General features: G+C 34.6%; 3 protein-coding genes across 4 annotated transcripts; 1 reads left to right on the top strand and 2 right to left on the bottom strand.

Annotated features, from left to right (window-relative positions):
• Positions 1 to 6,494: 6,494 nt before the first annotated feature.
• LOC106357460 (UPF0540 protein At1g62000) lies at positions 6,495 to 7,488 on the bottom strand. The gene has a single exon (XM_013797127.3). The coding sequence runs from the start codon at positions 7,244 to 7,246 to the stop codon at positions 6,674 to 6,676; it is 573 nt and encodes a 190-aa protein (XP_013652581.2). The 5' UTR covers positions 7,247 to 7,488; the 3' UTR covers positions 6,495 to 6,673.
• Positions 7,489 to 15,145: 7,657 nt separating this feature from the next.
• On the top strand, positions 15,146 to 23,189 carry LOC106353482 (protein CELLULOSE SYNTHASE INTERACTIVE 3). 2 transcript variants are annotated; one of them, XM_048735757.1, is made up of 8 exons: positions 15,146 to 15,301; positions 15,438 to 15,565; positions 15,677 to 15,779; positions 15,873 to 18,939; positions 19,252 to 21,799; positions 21,928 to 22,382; positions 22,455 to 22,571; positions 22,651 to 23,189. In XM_048735757.1, the coding sequence occupies exons 3-8, from the start codon at positions 15,715 to 15,717 to the stop codon at positions 22,810 to 22,812; spliced, it is 6,414 nt and encodes a 2,137-aa protein (XP_048591714.1). In that variant the 5' UTR covers positions 15,146 to 15,301; positions 15,438 to 15,565; positions 15,677 to 15,714; the 3' UTR covers positions 22,813 to 23,189. The 2 variants fall into 2 exon arrangements, with proteins under 2 accessions (XP_048591714.1, XP_048591713.1); XM_048735756.1 differs by having other exon boundaries at positions 15,651 to 15,779.
• An 83-nt stretch (positions 23,190 to 23,272) lies between these two features.
• On the bottom strand, positions 23,273 to 25,532 carry LOC106353483 (replication factor C subunit 5). The gene is made up of 9 exons (XM_013793243.3): positions 25,235 to 25,532; positions 24,790 to 25,003; positions 24,562 to 24,641; positions 24,321 to 24,480; positions 24,145 to 24,226; positions 23,917 to 24,046; positions 23,770 to 23,833; positions 23,616 to 23,684; positions 23,273 to 23,520 (listed from the first exon to the last, which is right to left on the bottom strand). Exons 1-9 carry the CDS (start codon positions 25,419 to 25,421, stop codon positions 23,421 to 23,423), a joined length of 1,086 nt encoding a protein of 361 aa, XP_013648697.2. The 5' UTR covers positions 25,422 to 25,532; the 3' UTR covers positions 23,273 to 23,420.
• Between the last annotated feature and the right edge of the window lie 277 nt (positions 25,533 to 25,809).

Here is a 25,809-nt window from a genome sequence, read left to right as displayed (position 1 = left end):
GCAGTTTCAGTTTAGTCCATCCATCTTCTTGACTTGAAATTTTGATGTGGAACATTATAGTATGGCAATTGAAAAAAAGTTAGTTCCTTTTACAAGACTATTTCATTGTTCAAACAATAAAAGTTAACTCCAATCATTTTGAACAATTTCTCCCATTTGAGTGTTATGAGACACACGTTCTTTCTCATAATTTATTATTTTCATACGTGAATACTGGAATTTATAAAATTAAAAACAGGCTTACTATTGTCATCAAAATACTACAAACACACATAATTTGAATATCATATTTTCGTATAAACAATATAGATATACTTGAATTCCATTAGGTCTTGCTGTTAACGCAAGGGGGTTAATATATCCAATCAATATATTTTGTTTAATTGGTGCCGAATCAGAGTTAGATTACTTAATATTTTATATATTAATGTTGGTTAATTATAATATTATAAATTATGAAAAATGTTATATAAATAATTTTATAACTATAAATGTTCTTCTTCTGAACCGCTTTATAAAAGTTTACGGTTTTACTTGTATTTTGATGAAGATCTATTTACTTTATTAATTTGTATAATTTTTTTGTGGCTCGAAACTCTAATCTCTTAATATAAAGTACTAATTAACTCTCTCAATTAAACCAATGGACTAAAAGTGTTTCAATATTTTGTTCTGTTTTGTGAGTCAAGATTATATTAAAATCTATCCCAAAATTTATGTTAAAATTTATCCCTATAACTCGTTACTTTAGATTACGGCTGAGATTATTCATACGTGATTAGTTAGCATAAGAAGAAAGAGAGACAGATATGGGTTTGAATAACTGAATGCCTCATAGTTTACAAAAAAAAAAAAAACTGAATGCCTCTTTTATTTATGAGTTATGAACGTGGAAAGTAATGATAGGTTTTGAGAATTATATCCAAAATAATTATAGACACTTGTTTTCATGACATATGTGGACAATGGGAACACATGGGAGGGGCGATTGATTCATATACAGATTTTTTTTTGGGTCTAAATTCATATACAGATATCGATGCAAGAAAGAGCATATGCATTTTACTTTTGTAAAGCTACAAACTATAATAATCGAAGATGATTCATATATTTTTGTCGTCATGGTTGAATATAATTAACAAAATAATATTTAGAAAATTATAGGTAATGTTATTAGTTGAAATAGTTGTCTTTACAGCACAACCATCTCTGCTGTACACATGAGCAGGTGATGCCTCTTTTTGTCTTCGTCCCAACTATCCATGCCTTTGTTTGCATACGAGCATGGTAACAAATTATTTAGTATATTCTATTTTTGAATATCCTCTTACTATATTTTTAATATACTCAATACAGATGCTGAGATCAATATTACCAAATATGATCACATCATATAATCTGTATAAAATTTTCATATTTTGGGCAAGTCGGTACAAAGTAGATCATATCAGAACGGCTGAAGTTGCTGACTGTTAAACAAATTAATTGTCTTTATCTTTATTCGTTAATAATGTACTGACTGACGTAATTCCGGAGTTGTACATTTGTAGCAAATATTAATTTGTTTATTTATTATGTACAAGGTTAACATTATAAACTATTGAAAACAAATTCATAGTTGTTAAGTAAAGCGGCTGATGATGTTTAGACCAAAAAAAAGTGGCTGATGACTTATTGTATGACATTTGAACTCCCACGAAAATTTAATCTGAAAACTAATTAAGGGGTTTAGTTTTGAAGATAACTGTCTAATGGATGACAACTGGGTAAATGAGCCGAATCATTATGACATTTTAATGTTTTTCCGTATACTTGCGGTTTGTCATATATACTGCTATTCCTGGGTGATGAAGAAACTGAAAAGTGCACTTATGAAGCTGAGTCTCCTGATGAAGTTGATTTCCTTGTTGCTACTAGGGAGTTTGGTTTTGAGTTTACTAAGAGAACTCAAACAAGTGTGTTTGTTGCTGAACTCAAACAAGTATGCACTTATCGATTTTGTTTTTTTTTGTCAACTGACAAATAATTTTCCTTAGACTAAACTTTGAAGTATGTTTCTAACACGAAATTTTTAATTATGGTACTGCATCTCCCATCTGTCGGTGCATGTGTATGTATAATGTTTTTTCAGCTGCTATATGCATGCTTAAACGTAAATCATCATAGTTTGTGACAGAGTTAGAATTAATTAGATCTGAATTATTTGATTTTGCTAGTAGTTATGATAGTGGTTTGTCATATGGATCTCTGTTGTATGTTTGTTAGTATTATTGACATTGTTGATACATTGTCTATTTCATAGTTTAGTGATAATTGATAAATTTTCATCTTATAATTATTTGATTTTGCTAGTAGTTATGATAGTTGTTTGTCATATGGATCTCTGTTGTATGTTTGTCAGTATTATATATTGATGATACATTTATAGATAGTTGATACATTTTCATCTCATAGTTATCTGATTCTGCAGTCGTAGTTATGATAGTGATTTCTTAGATGGATCTCTGTTATCGAGACTATTAATACATTTCCTTGTCATGGTTATAAATTAGTTGGTATATGATTAATTCAAGAAGACTGTTTGCTCCCACTATTTCACATGCACCACTTTTTTTTTGTCATTGCACCACTATAACCCTTAATATTGCACCACTATTTTTTTGTCATTGCACCACTATAACCCTTAATATTGTGATTAACTATATACAGTAAATTTTTTATAATTTAATAATGTTGGAACTTTGGAAAATTACAGTTCAAAATTACTATTTATAGTATATTAATTTATAAATATTTACTGTATACGAAACACCAACGCATAGTATCCCCTACTTAATGTATAGTACTTTTAATAGTTGATACTTAAAAGGCAAAGCCGTCCATGATCACATGGGACTACACTTGGAAGTGGTGTTTGTATTAATAAATTGTTAGTTAATAATCGTTACTTTATTTATAAATTATAAAGAGTAAATGGTTTGTCATCCAAATGCATTCCCCCTTCCCCCATGCCACTGTTCTAGTAAGATCAACGAGTAAAAATACTGACAACAATATAACTAGTAATTTATTTTCCAAAACAAATTGATCAACTTTAATATGTAAATGAAAAATTAAGAGTGCGGAGAAATACTAGATTAATTAGTCTTGAAGGGGAAACTGAGTGAAGCACATGGTGCTGGTGATCTCTGTCTCTTTTATAGTTTTATGTTGCAGCAGCCAGCATGCAATCGAATCTAGGGACTATAAACTCCACGTTACTATAACATCTTTGATCGTAATCAGATAAATAAGTAGGGTCCTCTTATTGTACACGCACTAATTTTTATTTACATCAATCAATCAATCGAAAATCGAAATGCATGTTATATCCCGCTGAAAAAAATTATCCACCAAAATAAAAAAAAGTATAAAGATTCTAAAGTATCATATAGGGTGGATACCTAGGCACCCAGAGACGGAAAATGACGTAGTAAGCGACGAAATACTTCAGTTAGTTTTTATCATTATAATGTCCGTTTATGTGCTCTTACATAGTCATTTTTGTTATAATGATCGTATAAGGGTATTCCACATATTGTTAATACAATTAGGATCGTAGTAGTAACATGCGTAATAACTTACATCTATATATATATATATATATATATGTATTATAAATTTTAGTTACTTTTACTGCGGTGCTATTTTAAGTTTTTAACCATTACCATTCAAACTCATAATCTCAAAGTATACGCCTCGGCCACTTTTTTGTAGGTTTTTATATTTTCTATAATAAGAAAATAAAATCTTTGAAACAGAAATGTTTCATGATGACAAGACAATCTTAATAACCAGCTTAGTTCGATGTATGAACATCTTCCTCGATATTGTATGAGCATAGCTAACTTGAAGGGGAGAAAACTAATTAAAGCTTGTAAGAACTATTGTCGACAATGCTATAAATTCTCGAATCTAGTGGATGTACTACTTAAATAAACTATATATTAATTAAGAAAATATTGTCTTCTTGGTTGCCTCTTGACTATGTAGTGATTCATTCATAAATAATGTTTCATCATATTATTCACTTCCGGAGAAAAAGAAGACACATTAACTAAGAGTTTAACTGATAACCTTTATAGAAACATTGAACACTAAATGGAAAATGAATGAATATGAATAAAATTATAGAAATAATGAAGAATAATGATTTTTTATTAAAATTAATGAGAAGCAAGTTTATTCTATAATTCTCTACAATAAAAAAATATGAAAAAGAATGTAAAGGAAAAATTATTCCATATAAAAAATTTAAAATGTTAAAAGAGGTGATTGGTTGGGTTGTAACTATAAAAAATTTACTTTAGCATTTTGTCCGTAGGATTTTTGATTTAGCTTTAAGTGGTGTAGCTTTAAAATTTCCTACATCTAAAAAAATGGAGCTTTGGAAAATAAAATGTTTACAACTATTTTTTGTGTGTTTTTACTGTAGCTTTAATTTTTTGGTTGTAACTTTAAAAACCAAGATAAAGCATGATTGGTAATATTTAAGATTGAAGATGAAAATTAAAGCTAAAGTCACTTCTTACATCCCAACCAATCAGCCCCTATTGAAAGATTGTAGATAGTGTTCCACTTCATTTATTTGGTCACCATTTAAAGCTAAATGCGCTTACTCCTCCGCAAAGTAAAATAGTGAAAAGTGGTCGGTTTGTTTCCATACATTTTGGAGTATTAATTGACCATAACTTACCTTTACCGACATTTCCATGTTTCCATGTATTTTGGAGTAACTAATTGACCCTATTAACTTGTTTTTTCTTTTTTAATAACTTGTGTATGTGCACAAAATCAATGTTACAATGTATATAGAAAATAGTACACGTTATGGTCTAGGGTTCTTGGCTTTCCATCGACATTCGACACGGTCACACGGAGAAGCTAACTTCAAAGGCAATTTATTTTTTTCTTTTTGTTAAATAGCTTCAAATGCAATTTGTTGCGAACTACTCGCTCCGTTCCCGAAAATAAGATGTTCTAGAGCTTTCACGTTTGTTAAGAATATAATAAATGTTTACAATTTAATTTATAATTTATTTTTATTACACTTTCCACCAATAAAATTTAATCAATTCAGATATTTACAATTAATGTTTCTCAAAAGTATACAAAGTACTTTAAACATATAGAAAATCTTACTTTTGGGAACATAATGAGTAATTAACTGCATTACCAAAAGTCATAATGTCTTTTAAATCATTTCTTTCACCCATTTTTACGTTAACTTTGGGTTGATTATATTCGTACAGCTCAATCACTTTTCATTTTTAAACGCATCCATATGCCTAGTCATCTTATGTCGTTAATCTGATCTCTCTGTAGAAATGTATTTCCTTTTTGGTGAAGTGGTAGAAATGAAATGTAGAAATGTATAGTTAAGATTACTTTTCTTGGAGTTTTAATTGTATGATAATAAAGTTTAAGTTTAAGTTGAATAACTATGTGTCTTGATACATAGGAAAAAACGTCATTAGAACATCTCTAACCCCATTAATCATATGGTACCCTTCTTCTGCTAGTTCCCGCATATTGTTGGGCTTTGCGGTTTTATCCCTTTGCCAGTTCTCGCAAATTGCTCCATTATTGCAACCCCAAACATGTTTTGATTATATCAGCGGCTTTTTAAGCTGCCTTGACTTGTCCTTCTGCGTCTTGCAGGTTGCTTGACGTGCGCGAGTCTTGGAACATAAGGGCACATGAGTGGCCAAGCATTGATTTGGGCAGAGTTTCCGAGATCCACTACTCTTAAGTCTTAACGGATTGATAGCTAATCAGTCATGCATCTATGACATTTTATTTTGCTTCGCTATTTTACTTGTATTTTGCTCTTAGTTTCAAACCAGATGACAGATTGGAAGCTAAAGTAGAGTCAAACAGAAGAGCTTCTATTATTGCTCAAAGTTTGTATTGCTCAAATAGAAAAGCTTTTATCTTTATATATATAAATTAAGGAATGCCACAAAACAATTTGAATGAAAACAATATATTTACCAATGGTTACAATTTTGTTGTTTTGTAAAAGATTTATATGCATGATATTTCAAAATATTATTGTTATATTTATTTATGTAATTTTGAATCGATCAACATACTTTATCTTTTATATTTTATTCTCAAAACAATATATATTAAGTTCTACATATTTTTACTAATATATATTTAATATACAACCAACCAAGATGCAAATAACAAAATTAACCAAATAAAAAATCTATTATAGTTAAATTCGGAGAAATAGATGCAATCTAATATACTCAAATGATACCTAAACCGACTAGATATTACATCTCTAAAATAACATGTCTAATTAAAATAATATAATTTTATCAATATAAATTAGTCATATAAACTATAAAATGATTTGAAACTAGAAGTAAAATATTAATAATTATTAGAATATATTTGCTGTATAAATATTTGGAGAATCACCTAGTATGTATTATTTGTGGAGATTGATTAGGTCACACTTATTGCATTTATTTCACATACATACATCAGACATAAGGAGTAACACTATATCATCATTAATATAGGTGACAATCTCTAGTTTTATTTATGAATACAAAAGAGATTGTGGGCTTGTAGAGTATTATTAACATACGCGGAGAATTGAGCATGCTCCACCAATCGCTTAAGGGTTGTCGGTCGAACCAGACGCATTGCTACCTGCATCTCCGTAAGCGTATGCATCACCCTCGGCAGTTTTGGGACCCGCTGCAGCATTAGAACCTGCAGCACCGTAAGTGTAACTGCTAGTATCTACCCTTGCGTTGGGACCATCCGCATCGACAGATCCATAGGTATATTTGTTAACACTTCCTGATGAACTAGAGCTGGGACCGCTGGCACCCCCATTAGCATTGGAATTGCTATATTCCGTATTGTAAGCACTAGTACCACTACTAACGATACGCTCAGCATCAATGCCGTTGGTAGTAACCGTCTTGGGAATAGAGATGCCAAATCTGGTCTTTTGGGACACCTCATCGAGCTGCCTTGCGCCAACATTGGCACACACAACTCCAACAAAGATCAGGAGCACAACAAACTTTGTGGCATTCATCTTCGTATTTCCTTTTTTTTTTGTACTTTCTAGTTTTATTTGTAATAAAGGTGATTGTGTTTTATGTGGTGAGTTATGTTGTCTTCCTCCCACACTTACCCCTATATATACACACATGTATTTTTCAAGAAACGTTTGCATGATTTACAAGATAGATACATGCTTCAATGCATTAGTTAATATTTTAACCCATAACTAACAGTCTTACCAATATGTCAAATTAATGTTACCATCGAAATAACTATCGCCAGTAGCGATCTCAATCATAAACGTCAAACGTCATCATATTTTGAAACTATAGGTTTCTATATTCCTGGGATTTGATTATCAAATATTTAATTAGTTAGTTGTCCAACGTAAGAGCATTCTGGTAACGTAAGAAACTATAACTTTCTTTTCACGTTCTTTTTACTGACAGCGGGAATTACCGTCGTAACCCTTACGAACTGAGATCTAAAATATATCTACTAGAGTTTGTCTGCACGGGTGTTTTTTTATTGATCAAACACTAGATTGACTATGCCTATTTAATTGTTTTACATGGTGTTTGTTGCTTATGTAGCTTTCAGATATCCATGTTAACAAAATTAAATGATATGTTATATAACTTAATTGATAATTTTAATTAAAAAAAAAAAAAAATAATAATTTTAATTAAAAAAATTTGTAGTGTATTTATTTTAAAATGTTTAACATTAAATATGCGATAATTAATAAAGCTATTTTCGGAAAACATTCATGTCTAATATTGATATAACACGACAAAATAGTTAAATTAATTAGTTAAAAAATTTGTTGTTATATGTTATGAAACTCTATATCATTTTTGTCACTATGCATTGTTTTGAGTGTTTTAAGAGTAAGTTTTTTTAAGTTTTTCTAAGTTATGCATTTTGTAATTAGTTGTTAATAAATACTAATCCATTTTCCAGCACTTGAATAACGTATATTTTAGCTTCTCTAAAGTTTGATTAGTAATTTATTTAATTTTAAAGTTATTTACTATTTTTAAGAACTTCACTGATAAGTTAATTTCTTTTTTAAAAACTTAAAATTATTTTTCAAAAAAAAAAGAGCATCGTTTTTTTATGGTTTGAAAAACTAAAATAAATACTATTTTAATAAATAATACCAATAAATCTCTTAACAAATATGTAAACCTTACATAAAATGATTTTTATCATTTTTTCTTTCTATATTTTTAAAAATATTTCTTTTATTTTAATTTTAGTTTTTTTTGAATTTTTAGATTTTTTCAATTTTTTGAATTCTATTATTTGTTTTTTTTAAAAAAATTTTTTTAAAGAAACCAATACGTCATCATGAAATGAACAGTACCAATCACCTATTTAACTTGAGATAAATCTCATTGGAGGTTTGTTATAATAAAAATATCACTTTCAAAGTTTAAAGTGCTAGTAATAAACTTCAATGTTTAAAGTACGAAAATGTAACATTTTCGGGATTTAAAATGTGATTTATTGATATAAGTTGACTATATGGATCATTTATTGATATTTGATCATCTGGTCCTAACATAATATTTTTATATGACAACTAAGTCTAAACTAAATAACTAATCAAAAGGTTATATTAAAATTATGATTTTCAATTGATTCAAGCTAAAGTACAACTTTAATTTATTTTCATAAAAAATGCTTACAAAATAATACATTTTTAAAATAGACTCATTTAATGACAATAAAATTAATTAAATGAAAGTAACAAAATTTATTTTATTTTATCTATTTAAAACTCAAAATTGTAATGTTCAACTAGAAGAATAACTGTAACCTAATATACACCAAAAATAAATAAGTAATCGGTCATATTTTTATACATAAAATTTTATGTGTATCTAAAAACAACATACTATTATTTTAAATAATTTTATTTATTATAAATACATAAATTAAAAAATAAGTTAAATTTTTAAATGAAACACTAATTAATTATTACAATTTAATCAGTTTTAAAAATTATATGTGCATAAACATGGGAAAATCAACTAGTTTAAATTAATTATCGGTTCATATGCTCTAAACCATTTTTCATAGTTGGTTTCCTATACTAAATCAGACCGAGGCCCAGTATGATTCTGATAATTATCAGGTCAAAGTCTTTTAGACATTTTTGTTTCAGACCTATATAAGATAGCTATAGAGGTTTTGATTCGGTTTTGATTGATTCTATACAGTTCTTACACAGGTTCATTATTTAAAATATTTTATATCTAGAAATATCCAAAAAATTGAAATTACTTAATTTATATTTGGAAATTTTCTCTGAAATATGCTACACTTATCCCAAACTGTGTAAAATAACCAAAATAAATTTAAACTAAATAAATTTTAAATCATTTGGTTCTGTTTTTTTTTGTATTTATTCTAAGGTTTTGAGGAGGAAGATGACATTTATTCTACGAATGAAGAGCCACCTTCAACTGCTCCACGTTCAGTCAGAAAGCACTACATTTCCCGCACAAAAAGATTTATTTTTGTTATTTTATGTCATCTTCTTCCCTATTTGAATTGAATCACCGGTGCACTAATAATATTTTTTTTCAAACATTTTAGTTTCGCATTTATATGTTTGTCACATTTGGACTATGTTCGTCTAACTGAATGTGACATTTTATTAGTACACTAAGATTTAAATCATTTTTAAGGTGAACATATATGATTCGTAGGGAGACCTGAACTGAGAAAGGTGCCTCGGTTCCTATTCGGACAGTCAATGGGAGGAGCTATTGCCTTGAAAATGCATCTGAAAGAACCTCAAGCTTGGGATGGCCTTATACTTGTGGCTCCAATGTGTAAGGTAAGCCAATCTCAACTAGAAAGTATGTTTCTTCATATTAATAATACCTGACACTGAGTCACCCTCCAAGTTTACAGAAGATGTAAAACCTCCTCAGCTAGTCTTGAATGCGCTAATTTTGATGTCAACACTGTTACCGGAGGCAAAGCTCTTTCCAAAGAAAGACATGCGTCCGCTGTTCTACAGAGACCCAAATAAAAGAAAACTGGTACTTCCTCAATAGTACATTTTTCTGCATAAGCATTTTTAGCTGTGACTTCCTCTTTTGATGTGTTTGTTCTCTGTGGACCAAGTCCTACTTTGATGTGATTAGCTATGATGACCAAACGCGTCTGAAAACCGCTGTTGAACTTCTAAATGCGGCAAGTGACATTGAGATGCAAATTAATAAGGTCAGTTGTAGAACAAAAGGAAACTTCTCTAGTGTATCGCAGACAGGCCCGTCTCTAATAAAGTTATTGCAGGTCTCATTGCCAATGCTGATACTGCATGGAGACGCAGATAGTCATAGATCCTACTGTCAGCAAGTTCCTTTATGACCAAGCAACCAGCCAAGACAAAACCCTAAAGCTCTATCCAGGTGGCTACCATTGCATTCTAGAAGGTGACACAGACGAAAACATTTTCACCGCGTTGCTTGGCTTGATGCCCACACCACTCCCAAGTAAAGTGAGAGTTTATCTCCAAAACCCTGTGTTTATTATTGTCTTTCAAAACTCTCAGAATCTCTGCAATTAATTACATAAAGGAATAAAACAAAAACTGTATATGGCTTGCAATGAGTACAAAACCTTGGACCTTCCATGCTTAGCTAGGGCCTCTTAAGCTACTTTAGCCGCATCTTGCAAATGGTAGTTTCCCCATTAAAACCACATCATGTATTGGGCCTTGGCTTTCCTCCTCGATTAATATGAGCTAGCAGCATGTATGATGATTCAACATTATACAATGGTCCTCTACGATATTTGATTTTGGAATAAGTTCATTTAACTCTGATTTATAATATACTGTATAAAGTATTTTTGTAACAAAAAAATGGATACAACTCCTTTCACTGAATTTTGTAATTCAACAAAGAAACGATGGAGCTTTGTATATAACTAAAGAAATAATAAATAAATTCTCTAAGAGAAACTATAAATTATTAGCCTACAAAAAAAACTATAAATTATTAATTTATTTAAAAAAAAACAAAAAAAAACAAATACAGGAAGATAGTGTTTAAGAGGAGAATAGAGAGGGAAGCTCGAGATCCCATTTTGCTGACTGAATCTGTCGTATTTAGAACCTGTCGGTGACGGTAGGCCCTTTGACACATAACAGTCTCATCGGTGCAACTTGCATCCAAACAAATCTCTTTCTTTTTCTTTAATTACACTATTTAGTTTTGTTTTTGTTTTGTATATTTATTAGATTGTAAAAATCTTTTTTACTACTAGATTGTTTTGTCGCGAGTTTATCCTTTTTTGGGTAAACAAGAGTTTATCTTTCTACATGGGAACTGAAATATGATTAGTAGGGTTGAATAAATGAAATATAGATTGATGGAGCCTTTCTTTCCGATAGCTCGCAGCGACGGGTAGCTCTTTCTGTTATTGACTCCCCTTCTGATCCATCATGCTTACGCTACAGTCTCGTTCAGAGTCCACTTCTCCGTTATTTCATTTAGTTTTTTCGTTGTTTAGATCCTTTGTTTAATTTATTTATATTTCATCTGCTACTAGTTCTCTGCGTATTGCCTGTAAAAAATTTAAAAATTTGATATAATAATTTAACATCTTACCAAAAAAAAATCCCATCTGAATGCTACAATGGACCCTATGCAAAAAAAAAGTTTATTTTACATGAATAGTTAACATAATTTGCAAAAATGGTCCTAAAGTTTTCTTAAAATCTCTAACTTCTAGCTAAGTTCTCTTTAAAAATATTTGGATCATAAACAAATGCACTTCTTGGACATGGTAAGGGCTTGGTTGAATCAGGTTCTGTCTAACTATATATGTTTCTACAAGAAAGAGGCAAAAGTGATCTATATTATTATTTAAGAAATGAATTTGCTGATTTGTCATGTTTTCCATAATTTTAGATAATTTTGTGTATTTATCACTTTTTATTAGGTTTTAGCTCAGTCACTAATAAATTAATTTAAAACATATCTTTAATGAATCTTATATATAAATAAAAACAAATTTCAGTTTAATAATATTAAATTTATGTATTATATCAAATATTTAGTTAGTTTTTCCTATTTGTCATATTTTTATTAGGTTTTAAACGTTTAGCTAGGTTATTGATTTATTATTAGTTTATAACTGATTCACTAATTTATTAATTTAAACAATACCCTTAATGAATTTTATATATAATTGAAAACGAATTTTATTTTAATAATATTAAATTTCTATGTTATATTAAATATTAAATAATTTATAATAAAATAATATAACGTAATTATCAAAAAAACATATTTAAAAAGAAGATAATTCTTATATATATATATATATATATAAATTGTGTTGCTATCTGGAAAAAATATATTTTTAGTTAAAAAATGAAGATATAAATATAATTTATAATTAAATATTAGTCAAGCAAAACCATATATAAAAATATATTTTCTAAACTATTTCTAAGATATGAGTATTTTAAAAAGTTTAACACAATAATAAGTATATATTTTGATTAAAAAATATTTGACATATATAAATACTTTGATGTTTGATTTAACTATTTGAAAACATAAATAATAACTTATTATACTGGTTTTAGATTAATAAGACATAAACTAATAAATATTCATAAGAAGATTATGCATGCATGTGCGGGTAAAACATTTAGTTTATATAAATTCACAAATCACAAACAACAACTATAATGACAAAAAATTCCAGATACCAAACCGATTTCTGGTAGCGTTTATACCAAGTAATAAACACGTTTAAAGTTTGATTAGTCGATTACACAAGTTAAAAAGGTAACTATACTTGCATAGCTAACAAAAATACCACTGAAGCATGCAAAAGAAAAAAAAAAGAAAAAAGAAAGGAGCATTTATTATGTGTGGAACAAAAGTCATACCCTATTGATTGTAACTGTACGAACTTCTGATGCTTATGAAATCAGCTTCAAGGAATGAATCCATGGTTGATACTTGATATTGATAATAGCGTATAATACTGAACGTTCACGTCCCATACTCATGCACAACAAGCATAGCTACCAATGAACAATGTGGAAACAGATGAACAAACGCGATAAAGTAAACAACTGATAGATTTAACGACTATCTTGTGCCTCAAACCCTATCATCGATGGATTCGCGAGCTTAGGCTCAATAAAAGTAACTAAGTAGAACACCACACCCATATTAGAGTGACTATATATCTTAATCAGAACACAATAAAATCTCCGTGATGTCTAGTGCTACATGGTGGAAACATATTCAAGGCATATGATATATGATATATCAACAACAACAAAACATCCTTCTTAGCATTTTATTTTATTTTCACCAGTTGTCATTAAAACTACTGATTTGGAAAAACACTACACAGCTTTTGTTTTTCAAGGTAAAAAAAATCAAATGTGTGTTGTCTTGGTGATAATCGATTAGCTAACCAACGTTCAAACAATATATGTACACCATGCAAATATACTTCTTTTCAAATACAAGTGCATTTGCATATATTTCATAAAAGAGAAGAAGATTGGACGTGGTATTAATATACGTACAGAGTAGTAAAGTATGGGGGCCAGACATATTTGTTGCGAACTGGAAATGATAGAGACAATCAGTCTCACTGGGAAGTGGGGTTTTAAGCCCATGTTAGCTATGTTTTGTTGTTGCTCTTCCAGCTTTCACTTTCAATTTTACAATCAATCTATCTTCACACTTTATACTAATTTATTATTCATGTCTTCAAATAGCAACAAAACAATCCAAATTCGTTTATAGTTTTATTTCATTTTATATTTTCTATACTACACAGAAAGTTCATATTTGATATATTAAATACTGTAACTCTGTTGTCCACATACATAGAGATGTGTTTAAACTCGTTTGTCAAAACCAAGACAACAATCTCTCTTTGACCGACTTAATTTACAGCTATATATATGTCAATACTTATATAGTTATAATGCTAATAGAAAATAGTTAACTCATTGCATGGATCAAGAGGAAATATACAAATATATATAAACGAGTTCAGTCTTGAACAAACATATCATAGTTTAACAAAACTGAGGGGGCCGATCCGAGGATCACGCCTTGGTTAAATTAAACTGTGAGCTGAATCTTATTCTGCCCATGTAAAATATTTTTCTATAGGAGCATGTGTTGCGTGGGAGGTTTCTTGAGTATGTACAAGATGAATAATATTTGTTATTACGATCTAAATTGTTATATCACATTTGATTATTTTTGGTTGAAGATATCACACTTGAATTTTGAAGTAGCAATATATGATATGCAAACACAAAGATAAAATTATTTGTATTGCCACAGAAAATTATTCAGTAATATTTGGTTTCTGAGTTAATAAACTGAGTGATAGTGGACAATACTCAAGCGTGAAGACAAAGATCCATTGACACATCACACATATATAATTGTTCACCTTGTTAAAAAAATTATCAAATATACTAACATTTTTTCATTTTATAAACCTTTAAGAAAACTATCTTATACGTATTTTTTGGTCTGCTCCAACTTGCGTTAAAACTCGGTATAAAACAATGTTGGACTGCTCCAACTTCCAATCCTGCTAAGTTCAACTGAAAGTTGTGATTCATACACAATGTGTTAAATAAAGTAAAATGAAAAAGTTCTCTTGTGCACGTTATCTGATTATTATATATAGAAAGAGTAACTTATTAAGATATAATACATAATTAATTATATACCCTAATTGATTCATTAAATTTATGGCTGCCGTGGAATATTCAACAATAAGATTTCCCATCAATCTTTCTATAAATTAAAAGTCATACAAGTTTTGTTTTTCAACTATAAGAATTTGAAATTACGAATGTTATTTTAATTTCATCCATTTTTATACAATACTTATAATCTCAAATGTTATACATTAACAATAAATTTGATATTATGAAAACTGGACAATTTAAACAAAAAAAAAATTAATTAACAAAGGATAATTAAGGGGATGGGGAAATAAAATGTATTATTAAGGAAAGTAAAAAAAAAACAATAATAAAAAGGACTGTTCTCTTCTCTCTCTCTCTGTCTCACTGCTCGTACGTTCTTCTTCTTCCTCATTCGAGTCTCTCATTCATTCACCACTTTCGATATCGACAGCGACTAAAAAGGAGAGAAAGGAGATTCTCGTGGTAGCTTCCACCTCGTCCTTCAAAATCGTAATGCTCGTTCCCGATTTTCACTCGTTAATTCCCCAATCGAGTCCATTCTTAGTTCCTCGATTCTACTTTCTGCCCTAGGGATTCTATCGTTTCGTTTCGTTTCTGATTCTAGAACCTTCTTTTGAATCTACAGAATCGCTGAGTTTAAAATTTGGTTTTACTCTGAAGAGAGAGAGGGAGAGATGGATTCTGTTTCACGGCGGCCTTTAGAGATTTCTCGATGATGCAAGGCGGAGGAGGGGTTTATTATTTGAGCTAAAGGTGGGGTCTTTAGGCACTGGATGAGTTTTGATTTTCGTATAGAGTCTCTAGTGTAGGTGTAAAGATAATCTGGTTGTGCTTGCAGTTTTTAAAGGGCTCTTCTTCTTTTAGTTTAACCAAAGGCTAAAGGAAGATAAAGGCGAGTGATTATGCAGATGTTGAAGACATTTCTTCCTGTGGCTCAGGAGGAAACTTTGTCTTCCTCCCTATCCAGGTAGGCAACATTTAGAGTCTTTGACCATATACTCTTAAAGCTTCTTTAAGTCCTTCCTTTCGTTTGTCATACTCATTGCCCAAATATGTGCAGGGAAGGCGATGTGAAAATGGAAATGGACGATCCAGAGAAGGCAATGGCTACGGTTGCTCAGCTCATAGAGCAACTCCACAGCAAAGCATCTTCTCCGCAAGACAAAGAGCTCACTACAGCTCGTCTACTTGGCATTGCCAAAAGCAGAAAGGAGGCAAGGAGGCTGATTGGTTCGTATCCCCAAGCTATGCCTTTGTTCATTTCCATGCTTAGAAACGGGACGGCTTTGGCCAAAGTCAACGTCGCTTCTATCCTTTGTGTTTTATGCAAAGACAAGGACTTGCGACTCAAAGTGCTTCTGGGAGGATGCATCCCTCCGTTGCTCTCGGTTTTGAAGTCTGGGACCATTGATACTAGGAAAGCAGCGGCAGAGGCTATCTATGAGGTTTCTTCTGCTGGAGTTTCCGATGATCACATTGGCATGAAGATATTTATCACAGAAGGTGTGGTGCCGACTTTGTGGGATCAACTTAGCTTGAAAGGACAGCAGGATAGAGTGGTTGAAGGGTACGTTACCGGAGCTTTGAGGAATCTTTGTGGTGTGGATGATGGTTATTGGAGAGTGATACTAGAGGGTAGTGGTGTTGACATAGTCGTGTCTCTTTTGTCATCTGACAATCCGAATTCTCAGGCAAATGCTGCTTCTCTCCTGGCTCGTCTTGTGCTGTCCTTTTGTGATATTATCCAGAAAATATTAAATTCCGGAGTTGTCAAGTCTCTGGTACAGCTTTTGGAACAGATAAATGATACCAAAGTCCGTGCTAGTGCAGCAGATGCTTTGGAAGCTCTTTCATCAAGATCCGATGAAGCTAAGAAATGCGTTAAAGATGCAGGAGGTGTTAATGCTCTCATTGGAGCCATTGTTGCTCCATCGAAAGAGTGTATGCAGGGAGAAAATGGACAAGCTTTACAAGAACATGCAACTGGAGCGTTGGCGAATGTGTTTGGTGGGATGAGCCATTTAATTATATATCTTGGAGAAGTATCACAATCCCCTCGTCTAACGGAACCAATTGGTGATGTAATTGGAGCTCTTGCCTATGCTCTAATGATTTTCAAACAACCAGAGAGTTCAGAGAAGATATTTGATCCAAGAGTGATAGAAAGCATTTTGGTGAAGTTACTAAAGCCTCTTGACACAAAGTTAATCCAAGAGCGGATCTTGGAGGCTATGGCGAGTTTGTACGGAAACAGCAGTCTATCGTGTTACCTAGATGATGCAGAAGCTAAGAGAGTCCTAATCGCTCTCATAACTATGGCTTCTGCTGACGTACGAGAGAATCTTATAGCTTTCTTGTCTCGCCTATGCCATGACAAGGTTGGAATTTGGGAGGCAGTTGGGAAGAGAGAAGGAATCCAATTATTTATATCGTTTCTAGGTTTGTCTAGTGAGCAACACCAAGAGTATGCTGTCGAAATGTTGGAAATTCTGACGGCTCAGATCGATGATAGTAAATGGGCTGTAACCGCAGCCGGGGGTATTCCTCCACTTGTCCAGTTGCTTGAGACTGGATCTCAGAAGGCCAAGGAAGATGCTTCCCGCATCCTCTGGAATTTGTGCTGTCACAGTGAGGAAATCCGCGATTGTGTTGAAAGAGCTGGTGGTATTCCAGCATTCCTGTGGCTACTGAAGACTGGTGGATTGAATTCCCAGGAAACCTCTGCAAAGACACTTTTGAAGCTTGTCCGTACAGCTGATCCTGCTACAATTAATCAGTTGTTGGCTTTACTTCTGGGAGATGATCCTGCTTCAAAGGTTCATGTAATACAAGTACTGGGTCATGTGCTCTCAAAAGCTTCACAAGAAGATATTGTTCATAAAGGGTGTGCCGCTAACAAAGCACTGCGGTCCCTTGTCCAGTCCCTGACATCTTCCAGGGAAGAAACAAAGGAGCATACAGCTTCAGTTTTAGCTGATCTATTCAGCTCAAGACAAGATATATGTGACCATCTTGCGACTGATGACATCATTAATCCCTGGATCAAGCTCCTTACAAGCAACTCTCAGAATGTGGCTAAACAGGTGGCTAGGGCTTTGGACGCACTGTCCCGCCCGGTGAAGAAAAATTCTAATAAAAAGAGGGCTTACATTGCAGAAGGAGATCTTAGGGCACTCATAAAATTGGCGAAGGACTCTTCCATAGAGTCTGCAGAAAATGCAGTTTCTGCCCTGGCAAATCTTCTGTCTGATCCGGATATCGCTGCAGAAGCACTAGCTGAAGATGTTGTTTCAGCTTTCACAAGAATCCTGGCTGATGGATCTTCAGAGGGTAAGAGAAATGCATCCCGGGCACTTCATCAGTTACTTAAGAACTTTCCAGTTTGTGATGTGCTAAAGGGAAGTGCTCAGTGCCGTTTTGCTATACTTTCACTCGTTGATTCTCTAAAATCAGTAGATATGGATAGCCCAGACGCTTTCGACGTATTAGAAGTAGTTGCAGTTTTGGCAAGGGCTAAGAATGGGGTGAATTTCTCTTACCCCCCATTGACTGCCCTTTCTGAAGTGCCATCAAGCCTGGAAACCCTTGTGCAATGCCTTTCTGAAGGCCATACTCTTGTGCAAGATAAGGCAATAGAAATATTGTCCAGGCTTTGCTGTGATCAACAATTTCTGATCAGTGAACTTATAGTTTCAAGACCCAAGTCAATTGGGGTTTTGGCTGATAGAATAGTAAATGCATCCAGTTTAGAAGTGAGCGTTGGGGGGACAGCTCTGCTCTTATGTGCTACGAAAGAAAAGAAGCAGCTGATAACGGAGGCACTTGATCAGTCTGGTTTCTCAAAACTCTTGTTACGTGCCCTAGTAGATATGATAAAGGACAATTCTAAATGCTATTCTATAGAAACTGAAGTCCTGACACCGAAAGGTTTTATGGAAAAAAAAGTTTTCCAGGATACAGGTGGGTTTTATTTTCCTGATCCAGCTAAAATCTTGGGTGGTACGGTGGCGTTGTGGCTGCTATGCTTACTTACTTCCGTTGATGCTAAGTCAAAGCTCATTGTCGTGGAAGCTGGCGGGCTTGAGGTGCTCTTTGCGAAGCTTGTTAGGCATACTTCCAGTCCTCAGGTAAATGTTTCTGTTCGGACACAAATTAATATATTGTTCCTCATGTTTATTATATGCCTTTGTTGGCAATGAAAGAAATTAGCCAACTTGTTAGTTTAGCTGTACAACTTGTGGATCGAAGTTTTTGCCTTAAAGCCTTCTGTTAGTTTACAGGTTCTCTTACAGACTCACAGTCAGATTTCAAAAGTTATCCATTCTTTATATCGTTTCAGACTTGTCATGCACAAATTGTGTATCTTGGCGTTTTTGGGCAAATATGTCTTGTACGAATTTCCTCCCTTAAAGTAATCTTGGGCTAAATTGTTTGTCCAGGCTGAATTTGAGGACACAGAAGGCATTTGGATTAGCGCTCTCCTCCTTGCCATCATGTTCCAGGATGACAACGTGTCCTTGTCTTCAACGACGATGCGGATCATTCCAACACTTGCACTTTTGCTAAGATCTGATGAACTGATAGATCGGTATTTCGCTGCCCACGCAATGGCTAGTCTTGTTTGTACTAAGAACAGAGGAATAAATCTGACAATTGCAAACTCAGGTGCTATTTCTGGGATTATAAACCTTCTTGGCTATGTGGAGTCAGAGATTCTCAACTTGGTTGCTTTGGCAAATGAATTTTCTCTGGTGAAAGAGCCTGATCAAGTCATTCTTCAACACCTTTTTGAAATTGAAGATGTGAGGCTTGGCTCCACCGCACGCAAATCTATCCCGCTGCTTGTAGATCTCTTAAGGCCAATTCCAGATAGGCCGGGAGCTCCTCAATTTGCCGTCCAAACCCTGATTCGCATTGCTGACGGAAGTGACACAAACAAATTACTAATGGCTGAAGCTGGAGCTGTGGAAGCTTTAACGAAATACCTTTCTCTAAGCCCTCAAGATTCAATGGAGCGCACCATATCTGAATTGCTTAGAGTATTATTTAGCAACCACGAGCTCAGACAAAACGAAGTAGCAGTTAGTTCCTTGAATCAGCTAATAGCAGTACTTCGTCTGGGGTCAAGAAGTGCAAGATACAGCGCTGCTGGAGCTCTAAATGAACTCTTTGATGCTGAAAACATCAGAAATTCTGAAATAGCCCAGCAGGCTGCTCAACCACTGATGGACATGCTCGGTACTGTATCAGAGACTGAGCAAGAGGTAGCTCTCTCGGCACTGATTAAATTAAGTTCAGGAAATACTTCGAATACAGCTCTTCTAATAGACGTGGAAGGAAGCCTGCTGGAAAATGTGAACAAAATCTTATCATCTGCTTCTGCTTCAGAGGAGTTAAAGATAAATGCTGCCAAACTCTGTTCTGTTGTTTTCTTAAATAAAAACGTCAGAGCAAGTCCATCCGCCTCCGGATGCATGAAGTCCCTGATAACACTTATGCAGTCTGAACGAAATGCAGCAGTTGAAGCAGCAGTTTGTGCTATTAAGATATTATTGGATGACGAGCAACAGTTAGAAATCGCCGCAGGTCATGACATTCAGGAGCTTCTTGTTGGGTTGGTTTCCGGAACAAACTACAGGATTATCGAGGCTAGCTTATCAGCTCTGATTAAGCTGGGGAAAGACAGAGTACCACGGAAGTTGGACATGGTGGAAGCTGGAATAATTGATCGATGTCTTGAGCTACTACCTGGAGCCTCGAGTTCGTTATGTTCTTCTGTTGCAGAGCTGTTTCGAATTTTAACAAATAGCGGAGTAATCGCCAAAAGACCCGATGTTACAAAAACTGTAGAACCTCTTTTCATGGTGTTGCTCCGATCAGACTTGACCTTATGGGGGCAACATAGCGCCTTACAAGCACTTGTAAACATTTTGGAAAAACAGCAAAGCCTTGAAGCTTTTAGTTTTACACCCAGTGAAGCCATCGTGCCTCTGATTTCATTTTTGGAGTCTTCATCTCAAGCTATCCAGCAGCTTGGTGCAGAACTTCTGAGCCATTTTCTTACAATGGAAGATTTCCAGAAAGACATCACAACACAGAGTGCTGTTGTTCCTCTGGTTCGGCTTGCTGGAATTGGAATACTGAGCCTTCAGGAAACTGCAGTAAAAGCACTGGAGAAGATATCTGCTAGCTGGCCTAAGTCTGTTCTTGATGCTGGAGGTATATTCGAGCTATCCAAGGTTATTCTTCAGGAGGATCCTCAGCCACCTCTTGAGCTGTGGGAGTCCGCTGCTTTTGTTCTCTGCAATGTTCTGCAGTATGATGCAGAATGCTTTTTCAGAGTTGAACTACCAGTTTTAGTTAAATTGTTGTTCTCGACAATTGAAAGCACAGTGATGCTGGCTCTTAAAGCATTGATGATTCATGAGAAGAACGATGCTTCAAGCACCGTACAAATGGCTGAGCTTGGCGCAATCAACGCATTACTGGACCTCCTGAGATCTCATCAATGCGAGGAAGAATCGGGGAGCTTACTTGAAGTAATATTTAACAACCCGAAGGTAAGAGAGTTAAAGTTATGCAAATATGCGATAGCACCACTCTCTCAATATCTGTTAGACCCTCAGACAAGATCAGAACCAGGTAGGCTTCTTGCTGCGCTAGCACTTGGGGACCTTTCTCAGCATGAAGGGCTTTCTAGATCCAGTGGCTCTGTTTCCGCTTGTCGGGCACTCATTAGCGTGCTAGAAGAACAACCAACAGAAGAAATGAAAGTGGTGGCCATCTGTGCGTTGCAGAATTTTGTGATGAATAGTAGAACGAATAGGCGAGCAGTTGCAGAGGCTGGTGGCATATTGTTAATTCAGGAGCTATTGCTTTCTTCTAATGCAGAAGTTTCTGGGCAGGCTGCACTGATGGTCAAGTTTTTGTTCTCCAACCACACACTACAAGAATATGTCTCGAATGAGCTTATAAGATCATTAACAGGTATGCTTATAATCCTATGTCTCTGTCACTCTTTGCACTAAAGTGCTGGAGTTTCTCAGGGCCTTTCTTCCAGATTTATTTATATTCTGATGATTCATATGCTCTTATCTTCAACTGTGGTTGAGCAGCTGCGCTTGAAAGAGGCTTGTGGTCTACATCAACAATAAATATCGAAGTCTTGAGAACCTTAAATGTGATTTTCTCCAATTTTCCAAAGCTTCGCGCCTCGGAAGCTGCTACTTTCTGCATCCCTCATTTGGTCGGGGCGCTCAGATCTGGTGTTGAAGATGTCCAGGGATTAGTATTGGATATTCTCTACTTGCTAAGACACTCGTGGACGAATATGGCTATAGATGTTGCAAAATCTCAAGCCATGATTGCAGCTGAAGCAATTCCTGTCCTGCAGATGTTGATGAAAACATGCCCTCCTGTGTTCCACGACAAGGCAGACAGCTTATTGCATTGCTTACCTGGTTGCTTAACAGTGAACGTTATGCGTGCCAATAACTTAAAGCAGTCCATGGCAACCACAAACGCCTTTTGTCAATTAACTATAGGAAACTGCCCTCCACGCCAAACTAAGGTAAACCTTATTCATCCCTCGGAGAATATCTCCACCATTGCCAATAACAATTTGTTTGTACATTTTCTCTAGGTTGTGAGCAATCGCACTTCTCCTGAATGGAAAGAAAGCTTTACTTGGGCATTTGATGTTCCACCCAAAGGACAAAAGCTTCACATCATATGCAAGAGCAAAAGCACATTCGGGAAGGTAACATTTTAACGTTGTCCAAGTTGCAGAGTTGATAGATCTATACGTTGTCTTGACTGGTTCATTCCTTTATCTGCAGACAACTCTGGGACGTGTCACTATCCAAATCGACAAAGTCGTGATAGAAGGAGTTTACAACGGATCTCTAAGCTTGAATCATGACAACAGCAAAGATGCATCTTCCAGATCACTCGACATTGAGATTGCATGGTCCAATAGAACAACGGATGATACTCTTTGAGTGAAGAAAAACAACTCCCATCTTCACAAGCACAGTGCATTTGGTCTAAGGGAAGGAAGACTTTATATATCTAAGGCTCCCAATGGCTGAATTGTGGTAGTAGAAGAACGGAAGCAAAGTATGCAGCAGATGTATAGCAAGCAATACGTGTATATTGGGTAATGAGTAAAACCGTGTGTGTAAAGGAACGTTGAAGAAGCAAAGAGTTCCTACGTAGCAAGAAACAGTCTCTGTATAGTTTATATCTCTCTTTCTTATTGTCTATGTATTGACTCTTTGTTTATGAATCTCTTTCGCTCGGGGATCAACTAAGCAGCACGAAGTGCTCTGATTCCTGTAGCGATGTTTTAAGTTATTTCATGATTGGCACTTCTCTACTACTAGTTTCAGGTCAGTGAACTTGAAATAGTCCTTTTTAACAATCTGCACCCTGCAATGAGATGATCAGAGGATAACAAGGTAGCATCGAAACTCTTTCATAGGCAACTAAAACAAGCACAACTGCCATGAAAATGTATACAAAGCATTCTGTCTTGTTGAGTTAAAACCCAAATCATTTTAAGCTACTGCGGCGGGTTTCCAAATGTTAAAAAAGAAAACACACAGGTTTACTTTGCTGAAGCAACCAATGCAGACCGGGCGTGAGTGAAAGTAGAAATGATAGCTCCAAGCTGCAGTTTGTCGTTGCATCCAAAGCTCAATCTGTACCTATAAACCCAAAACAGACTCCTGATTAAATACAAAAAGGCTAAATACTCACTCTACTGTCCAGACAAAAGTTAACAAAACAAAAATATACTAACTCGATGTCTGCCAAATCGTTTATCAGTTGAACTCTGACATTTGAAGGCATCTTGATCTTAAACACAAACCTGTAGGAGAAACAAAAGTTAGCTAGTTCAGAGACGCATGATTAACACAGCAGTAGAAGCCGCAACCAAGTACGTCACTGCTTACATGGTAACCTCTCTGACGATATCAACAATGGCAAGTCCTTTTCTCGTCTTCATTTCTGATATTTCTGCAGAGTGTGACAAGTAACAATCAGGTGTACCATGGAATCAAATACTAAGAAAATAAAAATATCAGTGATGGTTCACATACTTTTGTAGCTCTCAGCAAATGGTTCATTCAGAAGCCAGTGAGATATCTGCTCAATGTCCCTGGGTAGTGGGTTTCCAGTGCAGAGGTAAACATCTTCCTCTGTGATTTTCTCTGACGCCATATGCGTTGACTGCCTCTCACACACATTAACCCGTTGGTAATGCTTCTTATGTCAATTTACAATTGTGAACTAGGAGACAGAGAAGCAAAAGGAAATATTAACAGAACCTGCAAAATGTTCATGGCTTTCCTCATGTCTCCATTGCTCAGCCGTACAAGAGCCGCCAAACCACTCTCACTTACATCAAGCCTAGTCCATTTATGAACGATTAGCAAAGAGAAAGGGTGGAGAAAACACACAACAAACAAATAGTTTATAAGATTGAAGTAACTTTTATTCTCACCCTTCAGCTTCTATGACATGTTTAAGACGTTGACTCACATGAACAGGATCAAGAGGGGCGAATCTAAATCGGGTACATCTGGACTGTAAAGCAGGGATGATCTTATTGACATGGTTTCCGATGAGGGCGAACCTAGTACTCTTTGTGTATTTCTCAATCACTAGCCATACATAAACATGTTAGTGCCGTACTTAGACATAGAAAAGAAACCAAGAGAGCTATGAAGAATACAAGGTCTCACCTCTACGCAGGGCAAACTGAGCATCTTTTGTCATGGCATCTGCTTCATCTAGCAGAACCAACTTCACCGAAGACTTTCCTCTGCAATCATCAATCGAAATCTTTTATTATCCACAGCATGAAAGTACATCTTATTATTCGTTCTACTCCAGCATGATACTACAGCTAGGCACTTCATAATAATAAACAACTCATAGAAAAATGGAGTCATAATGATAGGAAACTTCACAGTGAGAAGCTCTGGGTGCTAGCGAAATCTTGAATCTGCTGCCTCACAACATCAATCCCTCTATCATCCGAGGCGTTGAGTTCAAGAATCATATTGCGATACTTAGGTCCATACAGCTTCCGTGCAACAGCTAGAATGGTGGATGTTTTGCCAGTACCAGGTGGACCATACAACAGAAGATGCGGCAACTTGTTCTCATTGGTCAACCTATCAACTGTTTAACCAAAAAAAAAACAAAAAACAAAAGCTTCAGTAAGAAGCTAGTTTCTTAAACCCAACACAAAGGTCTTAGCTTTTCAATATAGAATCCTCAGGAATCCATTTCTCTTGCGTAATTAGAAAAAGACTCAATTTTTTTTTTTAAATAAAAAGACTCAATTTTTAAAAACCCTAGGTGATGGAATTGGAAGGAGAGAGAGAGAGAGTGGTGGGTAAGTTCAATTACTCGTGTCGACAATGTCGCGATGTGCTGCGACGTCGTCTAGCGATTGAGGTCTGTATTTTTCGACCCAAGGCGTCGTCTTGCTCTGCGGCGGAGCAACGAAACCGGCGACGTCTTTGCCCTTGTTGCTCGGTTTGCGAGGGAGATTCTCGTCTACGTCGATGTCCATCGCCGATGTAGTCTCAGTCATCTTCGCTGTGGATTGGTTGGGAACCTCTCACTCAGCCGCTTCTTTTCACTCTTTCTCTCCCGCCAAGGTCTAGTTTTTGAGGTTTCCTTCCGCCATTGTTTGTTTGAGTCTATTCTACTGTCTTCGTTGTTGTAAATTACATTTGAACCCTCGCTGAATGATGGTTGAGTTGGGGCTAGTTTGGTAAAGTTACACTTCACTCTTTTCTTTCTTTATCACATTTTTATTCCTTAATTACATATGTACAAGGTTGAGGTTAAGGTTAAGGTTAAGATCAGGGATGAAATTGTTTTGTGTTCATTTATCTATATAATTAAATTAGATTAAGTATGTAAATCAAAATAATAACTCTGATTTTGTTTCACAATATTTTTTTACTAAGTAAATC

The sequence above is a fragment of the Brassica napus genome, chromosome A7 (assembly GCF_020379485.1).
Source record: "Brassica napus cultivar Da-Ae chromosome A7, Da-Ae, whole genome shotgun sequence".
In the NCBI taxonomy this organism is placed as follows: Eukaryota; Viridiplantae; Streptophyta; class Magnoliopsida; order Brassicales; family Brassicaceae; genus Brassica; species Brassica napus.
Note: the sequence above shows the minus strand (reverse complement) of the source record. Positions and strands in the feature narration are given on the sequence as shown.

Bases quoted from the DNA above. Each gene is read 5' to 3' on its own strand.
- LOC106357460 (XM_013797127.3), bottom strand. From the start codon at position 7,246: ATGCAAACGTTTCTTGAAAAATACATGTGTGTATATATAGGGGTAAGT.
- LOC106353482 (XM_048735757.1), top strand. From the start codon at position 15,715: ATGCAGATGTTGAAGACATTTCTTCCTGTGGCTCAGGAGGAAACTTTG. The intron at 18,940-19,251 runs GTAAATGTTTCT...TTGTTTGTCCAG, and splicing joins GGCATACTTCCAGTCCTCAG to GCTGAATTTGAGGACACAGA. The intron at 21,800-21,927 runs GTATGCTTATAA...GTGGTTGAGCAG, and splicing joins GCTTATAAGATCATTAACAG to CTGCGCTTGAAAGAGGCTTG.
- LOC106353483 (XM_013793243.3), bottom strand. From the start codon at position 25,421: ATGACTGAGACTACATCGGCGATGGACATCGACGTAGACGAGAATCTC. The intron at 25,004-25,234 runs GTAATTGAACTT...TTGGTTAAACAG, and splicing joins TCGCGACATTGTCGACACGA to TTGATAGGTTGACCAATGAG. The intron at 24,047-24,144 runs GTTCTGTTAATA...TGTGAGAGGCAG, and splicing joins AAGCCATGAACATTTTGCAG to TCAACGCATATGGCGTCAGA.